Source organism: Ursus americanus, chromosome 28 (assembly GCF_024610735.1).
Source record: "Ursus americanus isolate L20-20 chromosome 28, mUrsAme1.1.p, whole genome shotgun sequence".
NCBI lineage: Eukaryota > Metazoa > Chordata > Mammalia > Carnivora > Ursidae > Ursus > Ursus americanus.
The window spans coordinates 16,162,255-16,180,943 of record NC_142154.1 but is presented as its reverse complement, the minus strand read 5'-3'; the positions used below and the strand labels follow the sequence as shown (position 1 = coordinate 16,180,943).

The 18,689-nt window shown below is 49.6% G+C and overlaps 1 protein-coding gene across 7 annotated transcripts in view; it reads right to left on the bottom strand.

Moving 5' to 3' along the window:
• Positions 1 to 2,233: 2,233 nt before the first annotated feature.
• The window catches only part of PGPEP1L (pyroglutamyl-peptidase I like), a 36,878-nt gene continuing 20,422 nt past the window's right edge, over positions 2,234 to 18,689 (bottom strand). For 2 of the 7 annotated variants that reach the window (XM_045795415.2, XM_087856698.1), the window contains 3 exons: positions 4,637 to 4,759; positions 3,386 to 3,612; positions 2,234 to 2,710 (listed from right to left, as the gene is read on the bottom strand). In XM_045795415.2, coding sequence (XP_045651371.2) covers positions 2,464 to 2,710; positions 3,386 to 3,612; positions 4,637 to 4,759 — 597 coding nt within the window. In that variant the 3' untranslated portion in view covers positions 2,234 to 2,463. The other 5 variants (XM_087856695.1, XM_087856697.1, XM_087856696.1 and 2 more) reach the window with 5 other exon arrangements.

Sequence of the window (18,689 nt, the reverse complement as noted above, 5' to 3'; positions counted from 1 at the left end):
ATGCTGCTTCCAGCCAGCCGCGGGGCACTCGGCACCTGCCCTCCGCCAGAAGCAGCAGCAGTCTCTTCTCAGGATGAGGATGCGGGGTCATGACAATGCTGGCGCCACCCCCCCCCCCGCACTGTGCCACTCTGAAGACCACAGACCCAGCGGGGCTATTTCCATATTTGCCCGCACAGGTCCAGCCAGGAGCCCGCACTCAGTGAGGTGTGTTTGTACAGTATACGCTCCTCACTGACCGACTCGCACACCCATTCTCTCACCGGATGTTCACAACTCTGCAAAGGAAGGGTTTTTATTTTTTATAGATGAGCAAACCCACAGACAGGCCCGCGAATCCCCCAACTATTAAGTGACCAACCCAGAGTTCAACCTGTTTACACAGGGTCAGCTTTCAAACGGACTCCGAACCACCGCACGTCAGCCCCAGGCAAACAGGCCCCAGTGTGTATGCACAGGGGATGGCAGGCCGCTTAGACCCGGAGGGAACAGGCCCTCTGCGAGTCTTCCTCAGGAACACCGGAGGTCACCCAGGGAGAGATGACGGAGACGTTCATCAAGAGGAAGCCCTGGGCCTCCCTGCTGGATGACATCTAAAAGTTTGTAAAATGTGTATGGCTTGGGGCCAAGCAATCTGAAATAACCCTGAAGCAGGGTCCCTGACGCCCCCTGCTTGCCCCCGGCCAGGGACAGAAGCTACAGTACGAGAGGGGGCAGGGCTCTGGGCAGCAGGTGTTTGCGTACAAATACAGAAGGATCGCTACGTTCACAACCACGCAGCCGGACTTATACGTGCTGGCCATACCATCCCACCCCACTTGGCTGGCTCTGATCTGCTCCAATGTGACTCTGATCTGTTTTATGTCAAACAAGCCAGTTTCATTTGCAAAAGGGGTCCTGTACAGTCTGTACCAACGGCTCAAGCATGCCAGAGAGCTAAGGGTAAAGCAAGCAAGGCTGCCTGGTTCCTTTGTTATGAAGTTGCAAGTGCTTTTCCTTATAGTGCCAGAATCTGGACCCTAAGTAAACGATGCTTTTTTTTTTTATCGTAATTAAGTGAAAGTGATAGCTGTGAGCACAACACCAAAACAAGAAATTTCCCAGAGCTTAGCCACCGCCACCGTCAACCCCTTCCTTCAAAAACCAATGTATCTCAATGGATATTTGCCCCCAGAAAACACTAGACAAGCAAAACCTCACTTTGAGCTGCTTGGCCCAAGAGCCAGTGCAGAGTTTGCCCAAAGTGAACATGATAGCTGAAAAGGGGAGATTCTGTTTCTAAAAAGTAGGGATAACACCCAACATGTCAGAGAAGCCAAACCTAGCTATTACCCTTTGCTTCAAGACCAAACACCACAGCTAGGAATATAAAATAGCGCAGCAGCCATGGAAAACAGTATGGCGGACCCTCAAAAACTTAAACGTAGGAACACCTTACGATCCAGCAATTCCCCTTTTTAGGTATATAAACAAAACAACTGAAATTAGGGACTCTAACACATTTTTGCATACCAGTGTACACGGTCGTAATACTCATAATAACCAAGAGGTGGAAGCAACCCAGTGTCCACCAAAGGATGACTGAATAAACCAAATGTGATCTATACATACAATGAAATATTACTCAGTCTAAAAAAGGAAATTCTGACACACGCTACAGCACGCATAAACCTCGAAGACATTATGCTCCGTGAACTAAGCCAGTCACAAAAGGACAAATAGTGTGATTCATGTATACAAGGTCCCTAGAGTAGTCAAATTCAGAGATGGAAGGTGGAATAGTGGTTGCCAAGGGCTAGGGGGAGAGGGGAGGATGCTGTTTCATGGGGGAGAGTTTCAGTCCGGGATGCTGAGAAAGTTCCTGAGATACATCAGTGATGATGACTACACAACAAGTGAATGTCCCAAAACAGTGAAAAATGGTTAAAAGGGTAAATTTTATGTTATGCGTATTAAACACAATTTTTAAAAAAGAGTAGAAAAAGAAAAACCAAACACTAGAGACTTGGGGGTCAGAAGCTGCACCCAGCACCTGGACGCATGAGGGTGGAAGCCAGGGAAGGGGAACCAAGTGGCCCCTCCGCCTGTGTTCCCCTCTGGCCAGCTGGCCACAGATCAACCCATCACATGCAGCTCTGCCCAACAGGTCTGCAGTCTTAGCAATCCGGGCAGGATCCCACAGGCCCCTGCACAGTCTTTTTAAGAGACAAAAAAAAAAAAAAAAAAAAACAAACAAACTAGGATTTCATTTTATTGTCATGAAAAACCATAACTGAAGCTAGTTAATCCCTTGTGAAATGTCTGCCTTTCAGAGTGTTCTTCTTTCTTCTGACAATAAAATAACCCTTTGTGATTTCGTTGGGCTAATTCAGAGCTTTCTTTCCTCTGTGTAAACTGTTTTACAAGATATTTTTTAAAAGTCTCTCAAAGCACAGTTGAACTCTGCGCACAGGATTGAAACATTTAATTTTCTCCAAAGCAGTCCCCCAATTGGTTCCCCTGGGCTGGAATCGCGGCAGTTGAGTTTTCTGCAAACCAGGTTTTGAGATCGGGCTTTCTCAGCTCCTTCAGCGTGGCCTGGATGATGACCTGCAGGGCTTTTCCCAGCAGGCTGGCTGGGAGCCAACGGGATAACGGAGGCACGTGAATGAGGACCGCGCACCCATTTCCATGATGCAAAGACAGGTAGTAGGTGTAATCGCAGACATATCTGCAACCACACGAAATGCCACGTTACTACTCCCTGAGCCAGCCTCTAACCCCGGGGAAATGGAAGCAAAAGGGACAATGCAGCATCCCCGAAGCATGAGGAATCTGGGCTGCCACCTAGGGAGAATTAGGTTTTGTTCTTCTGCCTCCGAAAGACAGCGTTGCTGGGAATGAACCGGGTAGAGACTGATTCTACAATCAGCAAGTAGCCGAGCCTAGGAAGGGACCAGATTTTCAAACAACTAGTCCCAAACACCTTTACACCCGAACCCCTCTCCTTCATGTCTACTGAGTCGCTTGTTCGTTTTCTTGGGGGGAGGGGTGGAGAAGCTACCTACTGGGGGTCAGAGTTTGGAGGAACCAAGGTAAATTCATCTCTATGTGGAGCTAAATCGGAAGAGTGGAGTCACAACTTGGGCCGCAGTAAAGAAAAACAAAGCATCCACAAAACCTTAGTGGCTCTCAAAACATGCCTTCCCATCTCTATCCACTTACCAAAGGCCGGGGTCGGGGTGGGGGTGGGGGTGAGGGTGGGAGGCGGGGGCCTCGGGGTCGAGACCCGGGGCGGGGGTGACAACTTGGGGGTCTGCAGGAGCCGCCCGGGGTGGCACCGCATGAGCACGTGGTCATTCCCCCTCCTCTACCCCCTCAGGGACCCGACACCCGCAGGATGTACCTGCCGGCATCTCGAGAAAACGTCACCTCCACGCCCTCCACGGCCACGCGCTTGCTCACCGCCTTCATGCTGACCTCCGAGGCGATCACTTCCGGGCCATCCGGAAGGCACTCGCCGCGTGCCGGCCGGAAACCCCGGATGTCGGCGTCCCGGTAGCCCCGGTTCTTGGCGCACTGCTCCAGAACGATGGCCTTGGCGGAGGCGTCCATGCCGATGTGCACAGCGAGCTGCGTCCGCACACGCGGCAGCCAAGAGGTTAGGGAAACTGAGTCGCGCTCTGCTGCCCGGATGTTGCTGAAGGGCCAAGCCCGGCGAGAGCACAGGGTGCAAAGCATCGCAAAGACCAGATCCGGCACACACCCTCGGGGCTTCCCCGCCGACCTCCCCTAATGAATGTGCGGGGATGAAAACCAGCTGGATGGAAACCCATGTGGCATTTAATTTAACTCCTTTTATAGGGGCAAATATTCTTGCAGGGTAATGTATTCCCCGTCTTTTCCCTCGGGATCCCCCGGTAGCTAAGACTAGCATAGGAGAAGCTTAGTGTTTCTGGGGAATCTTCCAACTCTTTTGTGAAACTCTAATAAAGGAAGTTAGTAACAATGTGATAAAATATTGTTAGGATTTCTTGAGCTTATTATTTTTCCTCTTTGAAAAAAATAGCCGTGGAGCATTTTATAGAAACACCTGGGACAGTTGTCTTAATGGTGGGATGGGGTGTGTTGTGTTAATCTCATCATCTGGTCTTCCCATTTTTTGGACATTTGTTGTACCAGTTTTTTATATAATGACTCTGTTCGGATAGAAAAGGCTGGAAGTGATGAAGATCGGACCTCCCCAGACAGGCCACCCACCGACCGCCCTTCCAGGCCCAAAAGGTCCTTGTCTCCAGCTTCACCTCACAGCCAACCTGCTGTGCATGGCCATGACTGGGACCTAACCCAAGACCCTATCCGTTTGTTGGAAACTATCTTTGAGTCCTGGCGAGGAGTGAAGATTCCATTTACTTTCCTCCTTCTCTCTCTCCAGAATCTTCTTCCAAGATCCATTCTGTATTTCAACTTAAACTTTAACGAACAGACCCAGAACCTTAGAAAATTGGGTGGGACCTTACTGGTGGGACATGGGGCAGGGTGCACCTCAACCATCAACCCTAGAACCAGGGTCCAGGGGTCCACAGGTTCTGGGGTTCCACCACGTCATCATCCCACCGCAGCCCCCAGCCTCACTGCCTCCACAGCCATCATTTACTTGCGGTCGAAGATCTTCCCAGATTCTGGTGACCCTCTGCTTCACCTCCCTGTAATCTACAGGCAGCTGAAGAATCCGCAGCTCCACCTTCACGTCGCTGTTCAGGCCCAGCTTGGACAACTCCTGCAGGAAGAAACAGGTAGACTCACTTTTCTGGATGGAGGACCAGGAGAGTCCCTGAAAAGCTAACACTTGGGTCACTCACTCTATTCCCAGGGGCCTTCTGTAGGCTTGGAGCCTGACCTCAAGGAGCTCACATGGTGGTGAGGGGCCAGCGGGAAAGTCACAGTTCCTGCCCCTCAAGGCCCCGAAAGCCTTTCCCTTTGGGATGCGGGTACCCCCGCGGCATATAGGACCCAGTCTGCCGGTTAGAACACAGTCCGCAAAAGGGATGCGGGGCAGATGTAGAGAACAGATGGGAGTGAGCCAGATGAAGAAGCTGGGGAAGGGCTTGTCTGGCAGAGGGGCTCCAGAGGCACGGGGGGGATTAGGGCCCGAGCCTTTGGGAAACATGGTGTGACTGGCGCTGGGCAGTGGGTGTGGGGCAGGGGAAGCCTTCTGGGTGTCCTGCACCTCCAAGGACGGGATGTTTAGCACCCCTGGACTCTGAGCTGAGCATTAACTGCCTGTTGCACCCCCAGGCACTTTAACAAGTAACCCACCACCACCAATGGTGTATCAGGGAGCACTGCACGTGGGAAGGGTGGGAACAGAAGCTAGAAAAGTCTGTGGAAGCCCGACTGAGTGCTCAGCTAGAGGTTGGCCTTTAGCTAAAGCAAAAGGGAGCCATCAAAGGATTGTGTGCAAGGAGCTAATGGGTCAGGGTCTCCCCCTAAGAGGATGGAGGTGGAAGACGGCTGGGGGGGTATCAAAAGGTTGACTTTTGACCTGCTGAGTTTGAAGGGGAGAGACCTGGTTCCTTGGCTCTGTGTGTCTGGAGCTCACAGAGAGGATTCTGGGAAGACAGTGGCATGTCAGGCCTGCAAAAACATGGGTTTAGGTGAGATCCAGACAGAGTGTGTGAGAGGGGTGGCGGTCGGCAGAGAGAGAAAAGAAGGGCTGTGGAGAAACCCAAGGTCAGAGAGCACCCTCCTTTACAGGTGGGAGTTTGGAAGGAAGAAAGCCAGGGAGAGCTTAAGCCTGCGCTATGCGCTGTTGAGAAACGTTAAATCAGGAACCTAGAGGCCAAGTCCTTTCCCTGTTCTGGGAGCTGTGCTGGTCACCAGGATGGTTTTGGATTAACACCTTTTTCCTGCCTCCCTTTGCTGGCATTTTAGGACACATCCGGGAGCTTGCATCCTTGGATGGAGGTCGCGGCCAGGCTTGTCAGGCCTGCCCAAAGGTCACAGACGGAACATCTCAGGTCCTTCCCTGGGCTTCAGAGGAGACAAGCAGGGCTCTGCTGCTTTCATGGAGGAGGGCACTTCTGGCTGACTTTTGGTGTCTCAGGTCTGTCCTCAACCAGCTCTGCCATCCTGAGGGGCTCGGACACCCACGCAGAAGCCCAATTCCCCCACCCAGCTCAAGGTATGTCCTCTTCCAAAAGTAAGTGCCAAGATCACATCCCCATTTGGGGCCTGAAGGGGAGAGTTCATTTGCCTGACTCTGATGGTGGGAGGCTGGAAGAAGGGCCAGATCACGTGGGGCAGTGGCCTGGAGGCCGAGCTTCCAGGTGGACATTCTTAGGACCAGACAGAACCAAGGGGGTTCCAACTCCTGTGTCCCCATATTGACCCCTGCCCTGCGGGGAATGAGTGAGGCGGGAGCAGGAAGGCTGCACAGGGCCCGGCCCCTCCGGAGGCGCCCAGGGCAGGCAGGCATTGCTCGGGGGCCACAGTTGCCTTTGTTGGGAGGATGAGGAGGCCGTGGCTTGGCTCTGGGCTGCTTCTCAGAACCCAGTCATCTGCAAAGAACTAGTTTCTTCACCTCGGTGGGCTTCTCTGAGCAAAGGCTGCAGGGGAGCCTCAGAATCAAATGGAATTGCCTGGGAATCTGCTTTCAGAGCTCTCCCCCGCCTCGAGAAGCTGTTACAGCTCTGTCGTCAGTGGAAACATCGAGTAGTTATGCTCACTAAGCCTGCAAAGACGCCACGCCCGAGGGATGGGGACATCCACCCTGAGCCAGGCAGGCCCAGGCAGGCCCAGGCAGGCCCAGGCAGGCCCAGCCGGCTCGGCGCTGACCGGTCAGCGCCCCCTCTTCACAGAGCAATGCGATTCTGCTTCTGGATTGGCCCACGAAGCCCAGACCACGGCAGGCCACAGCGGGGGCCCCCTTATTTTTTTTCCCCTACCTCAGCTTTTTCTTGCCACCCCACACCAAGCCAGTTGAGAGGAGAGGAGAGAGGAAGCAAGTCCCTGGACATCTCGTGGGTCTCCCAGCCGCTGTGGGGGCCTGGGGGCCAGCTTTGGGGAGCTCCTTTGCATGACCTTCCTGTGCCTTCGTAACAAAGTGGGTGGCTTAGCACCAAACTTTATCACCCAAGCCTGTAGGAAAGAAGTCCAAAATCCAGGTGTCGGCAGGACAGTGCTCCCTGTGAAACTGTAGGAGGAAGACCCCATCTGCTTCTTCCAGCTTCCCGGAGCCCTGGGCTCCGCAGTGTCTCTGCAGGCTTCCCGTCATCTTTCCTCTGCACACAGCTGCCTCGGAGTCCAGGTTCCCCCCGTTTTTTAAGGACATTTAGCCCCTAACACCATCTGAGGCCCTGCTTCCCAGAAGGCTGATGGCATCACTCTGGCCAAAGTAGAAAGCGCTGGAAGCCAAACTTCATCCTCCTGGGAATCCACAGAGCCAGTGTGGGATGGACGGCATTCGTCATTGGACTCGACACTTCTGTGTTTTTTTATTTATCTGGAAAATGATTCCCAGGAGATTAAAGCATCCTGCTTCTGCTCATCACACGTTTCCTTTCAAGCTGCCCATCTGATGCCCAAACTCACTTGACCATGGGCTGGAGCTCGTGTGCCCCCGGTGGGTTCCAGTGGACCCCCGGGGCCGGGGCCCAGCTCCACAGCCAGCCCGCGAGAACCGCGGCCCAGGACACGCAGACGTGGGCTCTGGGTGGAGTAAATACAGATGTCCCGAGCTGCGTCCTGTCAGCTCTGGCCGTTTGTTGCCACCCAGTCAATGAAGAAAAACTTCCAGTGTCTAGAGACCTTCGGCCATGAGAACTGCACACAAGGGACTGTGGACCCGTGTCAACTTGAACTTAAGTAGGTGGTGCCTTCAAGTTACTCTCCAGTGTCTTCCTGGTGTATGTTCTCTTTCGAACTAGAACGTCACTCTCTTCCGCTTTCTTTCCACTGTCGTCCTGACACAGGAAGAGCCTGCCGCTTGGCGGGTCGGCCCTGTCGCCAGCAACTCTTCTCAAGCGCAGAGCCTCCCCTGGAGGAGGTGACCCCTGCCACCCACACCGTGCAGCCGGAAGTCCTGAGGCCTGCTGGGTCCCCTGGAGCCCTTCGAGCTGGGGGAGGGGCAGGGGGTGGATGGCAACTAAACCCAGCAGAGGACAGAGGACAGACAGGAGAGCCACTATACCTCCACAGGCTGCAGGCCTCGCCTGGGCCCTGGCCAAGCCCCTTCCCAAGACCCTGGGAAGTCTGCAGCCATCCCGAGGTCACCAGGACAGGTGGGGGACTGTAGAAGTGTAAGAGGATCCTGTGGACCGAAATGTGTCCCCCCCAAATTCATAGGCTGAGGCCCTAACCCCCAGTGCGAGGGTACTTGCAGACGAGGCCCTTGGGAGCTGATGGATGAGGTCAGGAGGGTGGGGGCTCCAGGATGGGATTAGTGTCCTGATAAGAGGAAGAGACGCCAGAGCCTTTCTTTCTCTGCCACGTGCGGGCACCTTGATCTCAGACTTCCCAGACTCCGGAACTATGAGAAATACACGTCTGACCACCCAGGCTATGAAATTCTGTCATGGCAGCTCGAGCTGACTAATACACGGGGCTTCGGGTCAGTAATGACATAGGGCCTAGCTGAGTCTCCGGTACATGCCCACTCCGCCATCCAGCTCATTCCGAAGCTTGAAAGGGCCACACACAGCCCGGGACTGCAGTCAGAAGCTGACGTGGCATATTAAGGAAACTTTTCTAACTTGAAATCATGGAGACAGTCTCCAGGCACTGCTTCACGTGGACAGTCGGCTCACTCTCTCATTCTTTCTCTTCTCTCTCTCTCTCTCTCTCTCTCTCTCTCTCTCTCTCTCACACACACACACACACACACACACACACACACACACACTTGGTGTCCTGGGCCACCTACCCAGTGCCCATGGCAGACAGAAGCATTTTACAAAAAAGCAGCCAAGCCGGTGCTCATCACCAGCCTCAGCCTGGAACGAGGTGGGTGCAGGGCAGGAGGGGGCGCAGACAGAGCCAGCCCCAAGTACAGTGCCACGGGGAAAGGCCTGGGCTTTGGGGTCAGGAGGACGCTGGTTTGAGACCTGGCTCTGCCACCTTCCACTGGGTGAACACGGGCATGTTACTTAGCCTGGGCGCGACTCAGTTTTCTCATCTGTTAAATGGGGAGAGTGAAAAGTCCGAGGAGTTTTCACAAATGTTGAGTGAGAGGATTCACAAAAAAGTGCCCAGCGCCGTGCCTGGCACATAGTCAGGGCCTTATATGAGGGATCAATGCTTATAATTAATCCATATTAATTTGAGAAAGTCATGCAAGGATTTATTGAAAGTGACATTTAGTAGAATTTGATGAGCCTGGGGCCTGTCGGAAGCAGTGAGTAGAACATTCTGCATAAGCAGAAGGCAGGCCTCCTCTCTGCCGAGAAGGGCTGCTTGTTTTAGCAAAGAGAGTGCAGGTTCTGTGCAGACCTGGAGGGAGCCAGGGGTTCGTGCTTCCCGGACTGGCACACTTTCCCAACTAGAAGTGCACTGTGTTTTCTGCTCAAGGAGGAGAGAGACAGAGCCTGGCATGACCACGCTCACCATGGCGCCATCCCAGGCGCTGGGCCAGACAGAGGAATGACAAGGCGCAGCACGACACAAGTGCCCACGCAGGGCCCATAAACCCTCAAAAAAGCCCGAACCCCACCAGTTGCAAAGGTCCTGGGGAAGTGGGGAGCCCGCCTTCTGCCTCCTTCTCCCACTTCTTCCAGGCTCCACGTCTCCTGAAATCTGGTCCCCAGGAACACATGGCAGTTTAACAAAGGGAACCGAAGGAAGAGAAAAAGACACCAGTTGCTCTCTGAATTTTTTCAAATCCGCCGAGGCTGTGGCACCAACTGGTGTTGTAAAAACAGTTGCTGCTTTTTCAAAATGTGATTGCTTCCGCTATCAGATGAGAGTTCGGGGCTAGTACCAGCAAGCGAGAATGTGTCTCTTCATTCAGTCATTCAGGCAAAACTCCCGGACAGCCAGCGCTGTCCTCTGCCCTGGGTTCAGCATGTCCTGGAGGGTCACATTCTTAGAGGAAACATGGACTAGAAACGGGAGGTGATGACAGGATCCTGGCAGGAAGGGCTGGGTTGGGCTTCAGAAGCCCAGGGGTAAGATAGAAGGAGCCCAAATCTTGCCTCTTCCATTCCCAATTGTGTTGAGTTTGGGCAAGTCATTGAAACTTGCTGAGCCTCAGTTTCCTCATCTGTAAACCACAGTCAGATGGGACCTCCTTCATTGCTGTAAAAGGCTGCTCTAAATGTTAAGCCATGCACATGGATTTGCAGTCTGAGAGGGCTGCGCGGAGGAGGGGGCTCTGACCAGGGCTTGGAGGATTAACAGGATCCTGCCAGGGAAAGCAAGAGTGAAGCTTGGAGATGTGTGGAGACACTCCTCTCTTCCTTCCTCCTTCCCTCCCTCCCTTTCTTCATCCCTCTCTCAATGAATTTATTGACAGGAAAACCCCTGAGAAGAAATAAGTTAAAAAAAAAAAATCAGGATCTCAGACTATTTCCTGTAGCCATTCATGGAAATGGAAACATACTGAAATGGGTATCCCTTGAGGAAAGAGGGTGATTCTTTTATTATTATTATTATTATTATTATTATTATTATTATTATTTTATTATTTTATTATTATTATTATTATTGCAGTATAATTGACACATGTAGGGGCAATTCTTATCTCTTTTTATACTCTTCATAAGACTTTAACAATGGGTATGTATATACTGTTTTTCTGGTTCTAAAATCTTTAAAAAAAAAATAGTTCGCTCAGTAGACTAGCTTCCCCTGGAGAATGCTTGCTCTGTAGGGGATTATGCCTGGCACCTCATCAGAACCTTCCTGATGAAAGGCTAACAATGCCCCCATTTTACAGATGAAGAAACTGAGGCCCAGAGAGGCTACGATTAAAAGAAGGGAGGAATATCCAGGAAGGATATGTTAGCACAACAGTGGGGTCAACTGTTTAAGTAATTTGGGAAAGCATAAGTGATTTGGGAAATCTTGGGATCCTGTTTAAAGGTCACTCTCTGGGCACTGGGGTGGCTCAGTGGGTTAAGCAGTTAAGCATCTGCCTTCAGTTCACGTCATGATCTCAGGATCCTAGGATTGAGCCCCACATCAGGCTCCCTGCTCAGTGGGGAGTTTGCTTTTCCCTCTCCCTTTGCCCCTCTCCCCACTCGTATTCTCTCTCTCTCAAATAAATTTTAAAAATCTTTAAAAATAAAAAAGGTCACTGTCTTTTCCTTAACAATGCCAAGTTCCCTTCTCCATATGTGACAACTGTCCCAGCATACTCCTCTAAGTCATTCCTCCACACTCGTGGGTCATGGTCTGAAAAAGCCAGTAATAAAAAACAGAGACCCCTATAATTCCCAAACCTCTATCTGAAGCAGTTGTTTCCAAATATTTTGATCATGTGCCCCTATTAATAAAAGATTTTAGTGTGCACACAGATACACACACACACACACACACACACACACACACACGCACAGAGTCATTAGCTGATATCTTGATGTCTCAAGGCATGATACACCCTTTAAATAGTCTTCATTATTCCTAAGCGGATATAAATCTGTATTTCCAAAGGTTTTCTTAATTCCTCCTCTTGGGGGTGGGGGCAGTGTCTTATCAGATGGTCATTGTTTTTATGTAAAAACCTTGGCTGGCGAAGAGCTCTTTGGAGGAGGAGGGGAATATCAGTTACTTTCACATGTTTGCTCAGGTTCTCATTAATCATGTAATCTTTTATTTGTGGGTTTTTGCAGATTATATTTGTGAAGGTTCCTTGATCATAATTGAAAGATTAGTTTAATTAAAACTGGATCATATCATCCTGAAACCCATTAACTTGGCTGAAATACTTGTAATAAATTAAAGTGAATCAGAGAGGAAGGGCCTCTTTAGCACCAATGGCATCCCTCACCCCAAGGGTGAAACGTTCCTTTGCCCCTCTGAAAAAATGTGTTATTTCACATTTTACACAATCTTGTGCAGTATTGCAATTCACTTTCCTGCGCAAATACACACCGGGGCCCGTAGCAGTCTAGCTATGAAATACCAGTCAAGGTTAATTTCTTTAGTATTTTCGTAGACTAAAAACATAAAAATTCACACCTGTTAGGATGGCCACTATAAAAAAAAAAAAAGAAAGAAAGAAAATAACAAAGTGTTGGTGAGTGTGTGCAGAAATTGTAACCATTTGCACTTCTGGTGGGAATGTAAAATGGACAACAGTGCAGAAGTTCCTGCCTGTATGAAAAATAGAATTACCATATGACCCAGCAGTCCTGTTTCTGGGTATATATCCAAAAGAACGGAAAGCAGGATCTCAAAGAGATATCGGTACACCCATGTTCATCGCAGCATTCCTCACCATGACCAAAAGTGGAAGTAACTCAGACGTCCATCAGTGGACGAATGGATGAACAGAAGTGTGGCGCACCCTAACAATGGAATATTAATCGGCCTTAAGAAGGAAGGAACTTCGGACACACACTGCAAACCTGGATGAACCTTGAAGACGTGACACTCGGTGAAATAAGCCGGTCCAAAGAAGACAAATCTCGTGTGACCCCTACTTATACGTGGGACCTAAAGTAGTCAGACTCGTAGAGACAGAAAGTAAAATGATGGTCCCCAGGGGTGGGGGGCAAGAGGAAATGGGAAGTTGCTCTTAGTGGGTATTAAGTTTCACTCTTGCAAGAGGACTTGAGCTCTGTTGCATTAACAGTATGAACGCACTGGGGTGCCTGGGTGGCTCAGTCGGGTAAGCATCTGACTTTGGCTCAGGTCATGATCCCAGAGTCCTGGGATTGAATCCCGCATCAGGCTTCCTGCTCTGCGGGGAGCTTCTTCTCCCTCTCCCTCTGCCTGCCGCTCCCCCTGCTTGTGCTCACTCTTTCTGTCAAATACATAAATAAAATCTTTAAAAAATATGAATATACTTAAAATTATTGAACTGTACACTTAAAAGTGGTGGAGATGGTTAATTTTATGTTTTTCATCACAATTGTTAAAAAACGTAGAAACGGAAATCCTAATGTCGTCATCCTCTAGCCCAGTGGTCACCTTGCAGACCCCGCTGTGGAAATGATTTTGGACTCTCAAGTGGGTGCTGATGTAGCAAGTACTGGAATGACCTCAGGGTGGGGGTGGGGGGCTGCACACCTCTGCTTAGGTACTGGAAAGGAAGGGTTGTCTCAGCAGGCCTGGGCTGCTGAAAACCTACGTATTCCCAGGAAAGACTTGTCTTCGGGACTGGCCCTTGGCCGGCTCCTCGGAAAGGAGCTCTGAGCCCTTGGGATGTTCTCCCTGGTAAGAGTGGTTTTGTATGCCTGAGGCATTGGATCGCATCATGTACTTAATTAGAGTTTCTGTTTCTGTTCTGGAGTCGGAGTGGCTGAGGTCAGCCAGGTGGGCACTGCCTGCCTATAGGACTGACCCTCCCTAAAAACCAGGGCTCGGATGAGCTTCCCAGATTGCAAACACTGCACACTTGTTGTCATAAGTCACTGCTGGGAGAGTAACCCGGACCCCCAGAACTCCCCTGGGAGATGGTGCTTAGAAGCTAGCGCCTGGTCTGTCAGGGTCTTTGTTCCATGCCCCTTTCTCTTTGCTCAGTCGGGTAAGCATCTGCTGTAGTAAACTGTAACCATGACTATAACAGCTTTTCTGAGCCCTGACTCCAGTGTATTATGGAGCCCGAGGGTGGTCTTGGGGACCACCTGACACAGAGGACTCTCAGGGTCTCTTGGGTCCTGTTTCTTCCTTTAGAATCATTTCTCCTGGGGCGCCTGGGTGGCTCAGTCGGTTCAGTGTCTGCCTTTGGCTCAGGTCATAATCGCAGGGTCCTGGGATCGAGCCCTGCATCAGGCTTCCTGCTCTGCGGGGAGTCTGCTTGTCCCTCTCCTTCTGCCACGCCCCCTGCTTGTGCTCTCTTGCTCTCTCTGTCAAATAAATACATTTTTAAAAATCTTAAAAAAAAAAAAAAAAGAATCATTTCTCCTTTCTTTTTACCTCCTAGCTTTTGGTCCAAGCAGGAAAGAAAACGATTTTCTGTTTTCATTCATTCATTCATTCATTCATTCATTCATTCATTCACTTTTTCGGGATTTCTTGAGCCCTTCCTTCCACCAGCCATTGCGCTGCCCTGTTTCTAGTACGAGTGGGAAATGCCCATGGAGGGTAAATGTCCTCAGAGCAAGTAGAGGGGGGCAGGGGAGACCAGGGCCAAGTTGGAGGACACTGGACATTGTAGGAGTTGAGAGAAGAGACTTGGAGCCTGGTGGATGCAGGTTCAATTCCAGACATGACCCCTCGGACTCGCACTCAGGCACTTGACCTTGGACGAGTGACCTAGGCTCTAGGAGCCTCAGATGCCTTATCTGTAAAACAGCCCTTACTGCTCCCCTTGCATTGGCTCTTCACAGTGGTGTGTCCCCCGAATTTGACACATTCGGGGTGTTTTCAGTGTTTTGGGGAAAGCTACTGGCAACGTCCAGGAGGTCAAGATGTTGAATATCCCTGAATGCACACTTTACTTTATCCCACACTCTCTATGCCGAGATCTTAGAATACTACTACTAACTCCACTTCCAACAATATCATTACTGAAAAGTTGAAGATTTTCTTTTTTTGCTTTTATTTTTATCCTTAAAGTAAATTGCTGTGTCTCAAAACCACTCTCTCTGTGTGATCACGTCACTAACTAGATACACTTTGAGGCTTGTTAACTGAATTTGTTTTTAATTTCTATGGGTTGCTTTTTAAAAATGTAATTTTGTTTTCTTGGTACGCAAAATACTCTACATGGTTTCAACGTTAAATCCACAAAACAAGCTTTTCTCAGAGAAATACAGTCTCTTCCCCTCCATAGGAGATCATTTTTTAATTTTATGATTTATCCTTCCATCTTTTTATTATCATAAACAAATATGGAACATTTATTCAGTACCCCTCATTCTTACTATATAATTTCCCCATCATTGTGCATATGTCTTTCTTACATTTGCCAGTGTATCTTTGGGAGAGCTTCCTAGGAATTTGCTGGATTCTAGGCTGGAAGCATATGTCTCTTTGCGATGTATTGCCAAATTCCCCTCCATCAGGCTTGTACCATTTGCATTCCCACTAACAAAGCGTGACAATGCCCATCAGCCTCACAGTCTCTCAGAGTCGCTGTCACACTTGTGGATTTTTGCCAATCTGATCTTAGTGTAGTTTTAATTTGCTTTTCTTGTATGAACAAGTTAGAACATACTTTCACGTGGTTGAGAGCCATTTATACTCCTTTCTTCGTAAAGTGTCCTTTCACATCTTTGACCCATTTTTCTATAACATTATTCACCATTTTGTTTTCTATTCATAGAAGCTCTTTACATATTAGGGATATTGCATTTTAACTTACAAGTTTCTCAGCTGCATTGGGCCCATGATGACTGGACAGGACTGAATGGGGAAAAGAAAGGACAGGAGGCAATCATCCTCTCTGTCTAGCCAAAGACTAGCAGTGGGGAGTCTGCCAGAAAGGAAGGTCGGTGGGCACTGTTGCCATTAGACTTGGCTGAATGCATCTCCAGTGGTTTGGTCCCAAGAATAACGCCACACCCTCATGGTCTGTCAACAGTGCCCCTCAGCTCTTGGGAGGTCCCAGTCCCCACCCAGGGGCCTGGGCAGATTTAGGCTTTTGGGTACCCCACCTCCATCCCCGCCCGGGGCCTATGGAGGCTGCAGGTCTTCTTGGCAGCCAGGAGCCGAAGCTTACCCATAACAGTGGAGTCAAGGGTGTTCGGGAGGGCTGTTCCAGCTGGAAGGGTGGGACTTCCTGCTCTGGGTGGCTGTGGGGAGGCTATGGGGGCCAGAGTTGGGAGGGGGGTACTTCTTCAGTCACGTAGCCCTGGCAAGAGAGCCATTTTACAAAATGAATTGCTCTCCGAGTATCAATTTGCCTCCAGACTCCCTGAGGCCGCTCAATGGGAACTTTGTCTCTGCAAGAGAATGGAAACGCTCCCTCATTCCATTCAGCTCACGTGACTTTTTCCCAATGAATGACAGAGCGGAACAGTTTACCCCAAGTAATCTCGTCCCACAAGAACACTCCTCTGGCACGTCTGGTCTCTAATTAGCTGGAAGCTCATAGTCAAAGGAACCTGGGTCGTTAAGTGGAGGCACAGACAGGCCGCCTCCACTTCCCCTCTGCCTCTTTCCCCAGCTCAGGTACTGTGGTCCCACGATGATGCTACCCACGGATTACCAGCAGGTGCCGCGCCACCTGGAACACTTCCAGAGCGGCTTCTCCTCGTCACTCAGGTCCTGGCTGAAATGTCACCTACTCAGAGAAGTCTTCCGGCCCACGTCTGTGGGAGGAGCTCCCCAGGCACCACCCACCGTGTCACCTGAGCTTCATGCTTGGTGGCCCTTCGCACTCGCTGACATTGTCTTGCTTAGATTTGACTTCTTTCTGGTCTGTGTCCTGACACAGAAGGCCTGCACCACAGGGACCGAGGCCGAGGCTCTAAACAGGAGTCGGCATGCGGGTGTGTCCCAGATGTTCTGGAATCAAGCAAAGAGTGACCCGCCTGTCTCTGAATGGTGTCCCCATGATGAGGGAACGGAAGGCAAGCTGAGGACAAAGCAGAAGCTGACACCCTGCAACCCTTCCCCCTGGGATGTACAGAACATTCCTCAGGCACTCCTGGCTGCCCTAAAGGACAAAGAAAGTTAACCTACAGATACCACAATCCTGCAAGACTTAAGTCTCCCTCAGTTTGCAAATGTCTTAGCAGTTCACAAGAACAAAGCATTTCTGTCACTAACCTAGTTTCTAGAAGGGAATAAAATACAACTAAATGTCTTAGAGCCTGCAGACCATAGACAGATACTTCTAGGAATCCAGGAAGTTCCCAACTATCTTCATGTAATACCTGGCTAGAGGGGAAAACAACTTAACTCGACCATGGCAAGGCCTCCGGTATCTTGTGACTCTTCTTTAACATAGAAAAACCCTCTTGAAACCTCCCTTTTTCCTCACCTCCCCCAACCCCATAGTGTATAATCAGCCACCCCCACAACCCCGGGGCAGCAGCTCTTTCTGCCCACCAGTCCTGTCCCAGTGCTTTCAAACGCCACCATTTTGCACCAAAGACACCTCAAGAATTCCTTCTTGGTTGTCAGCTCTGGACTCCACCCCACTGAACCTCAGTTATATCCCACAACCTCATCACCCACAGATCCCCAATGGTGGGGTTCTTCAGTGGGATTGCAGGATTATTCCAAACAAAACACGATAATCTGCCTACTTAGGCTTCCAGAATTTTATCAAACCATGTTTCCAATCACCAAAATCTGAAGGTTTGAGTGACCAGCGCCTTATCGGACACACACTGAAGAGGGAACCAGGAATCTTTGTCGTCCAAATCAGCAAGGAAGGTGTTTCCATGTAATTTTATTTTCAGTTTATTTTCCTAAATCGAATGTGAGAGCTATTTTGGCCCCTGCGATCTATTGGTTATGAGTGACAAGCCATACCGCTTGGGATCCACAACTGTAAAAAACTTGGAACAATTTTTCCAAACATACAGATGCAATCTAGTATTATCGGGATTATTTTCAGTATCTACAAAGTGACCAGTCAAGAAACTCAAAGGAATTGAGTTCATGACACCTCTCCACTCCTTTCATTGACCTTGATCCTTGACTCTTTTTTTTTTTAATGTTTTTTTATTATATTATGTTAGTCACCATACAGTACATCCCCGGTTTCCGATGTAAGGCTCGATGATTCATTAGTTGTGTATAACACCCAGTGCACCATGCAGTACGTGCCCTCCTTACTACCCATCACCGGCCTGTCCCATTCCCCCACCCCCCTCCCCTCTGTAGCCCTCAGTTTGTTTCTCATAGTCCATAGTCTCTCATGTTTCATTCCCCCTTCTGATTACCCCCCCTTTCTTTATCCCTTTCTTCCCCTACCGATCTTCCTAGTTCTTATGTTCCATAGATGAGAGAAATCATATGATAATTGTCTTTCTCTGCTTGACTTATTTCACTTAGCATTATCTCCTCCAGTGCCGTCCATGTTGCAGCAAATGTTGAGAATTCATTCTTTCTGATAGCTGAGTAATATTCCATTGTATATATGGACCACAACTTCTTAATCCAGTCATCTGTTGAAGGGCATCTCGGCTCCTTCCACGATTTAGCTTTGTGGACAATGCCGCTGTGAACATTGGGGTGCATATGGCCCTTCTCTTCACTACGTCTGTATCTTTGGGGTAAACTCCCAGTAGTGCAATGGCTGGATCATAGGGTAGCTCAATTTTTAACTTTTTAAGGGACCTCCACACTGTTTTCCAGAGTGGCTGTACCAACTTGCATTCCAACCAACAATGTAGGAGGGATCCCCTTTCTCCACATTCTCTCCAACAATTGTTGTTTCTTGCCTTGTCTATTTTTGCCATTCTAACTGGCGTAAGGTGGTATCTCAGTGTGGTTTTGATTTGAATTTCCCTGATGGCTAATGATTTTGAACATTTTTTCATGTTGTGTCTGTTAGCTATTTGTATGTCTTCATTGGAAAAGTGTCTGTTCATATCTTCTGCCCATTTTTTGATTTGTTTGTTTCTCGTGTATTGAGTTTGAGAAGTTCT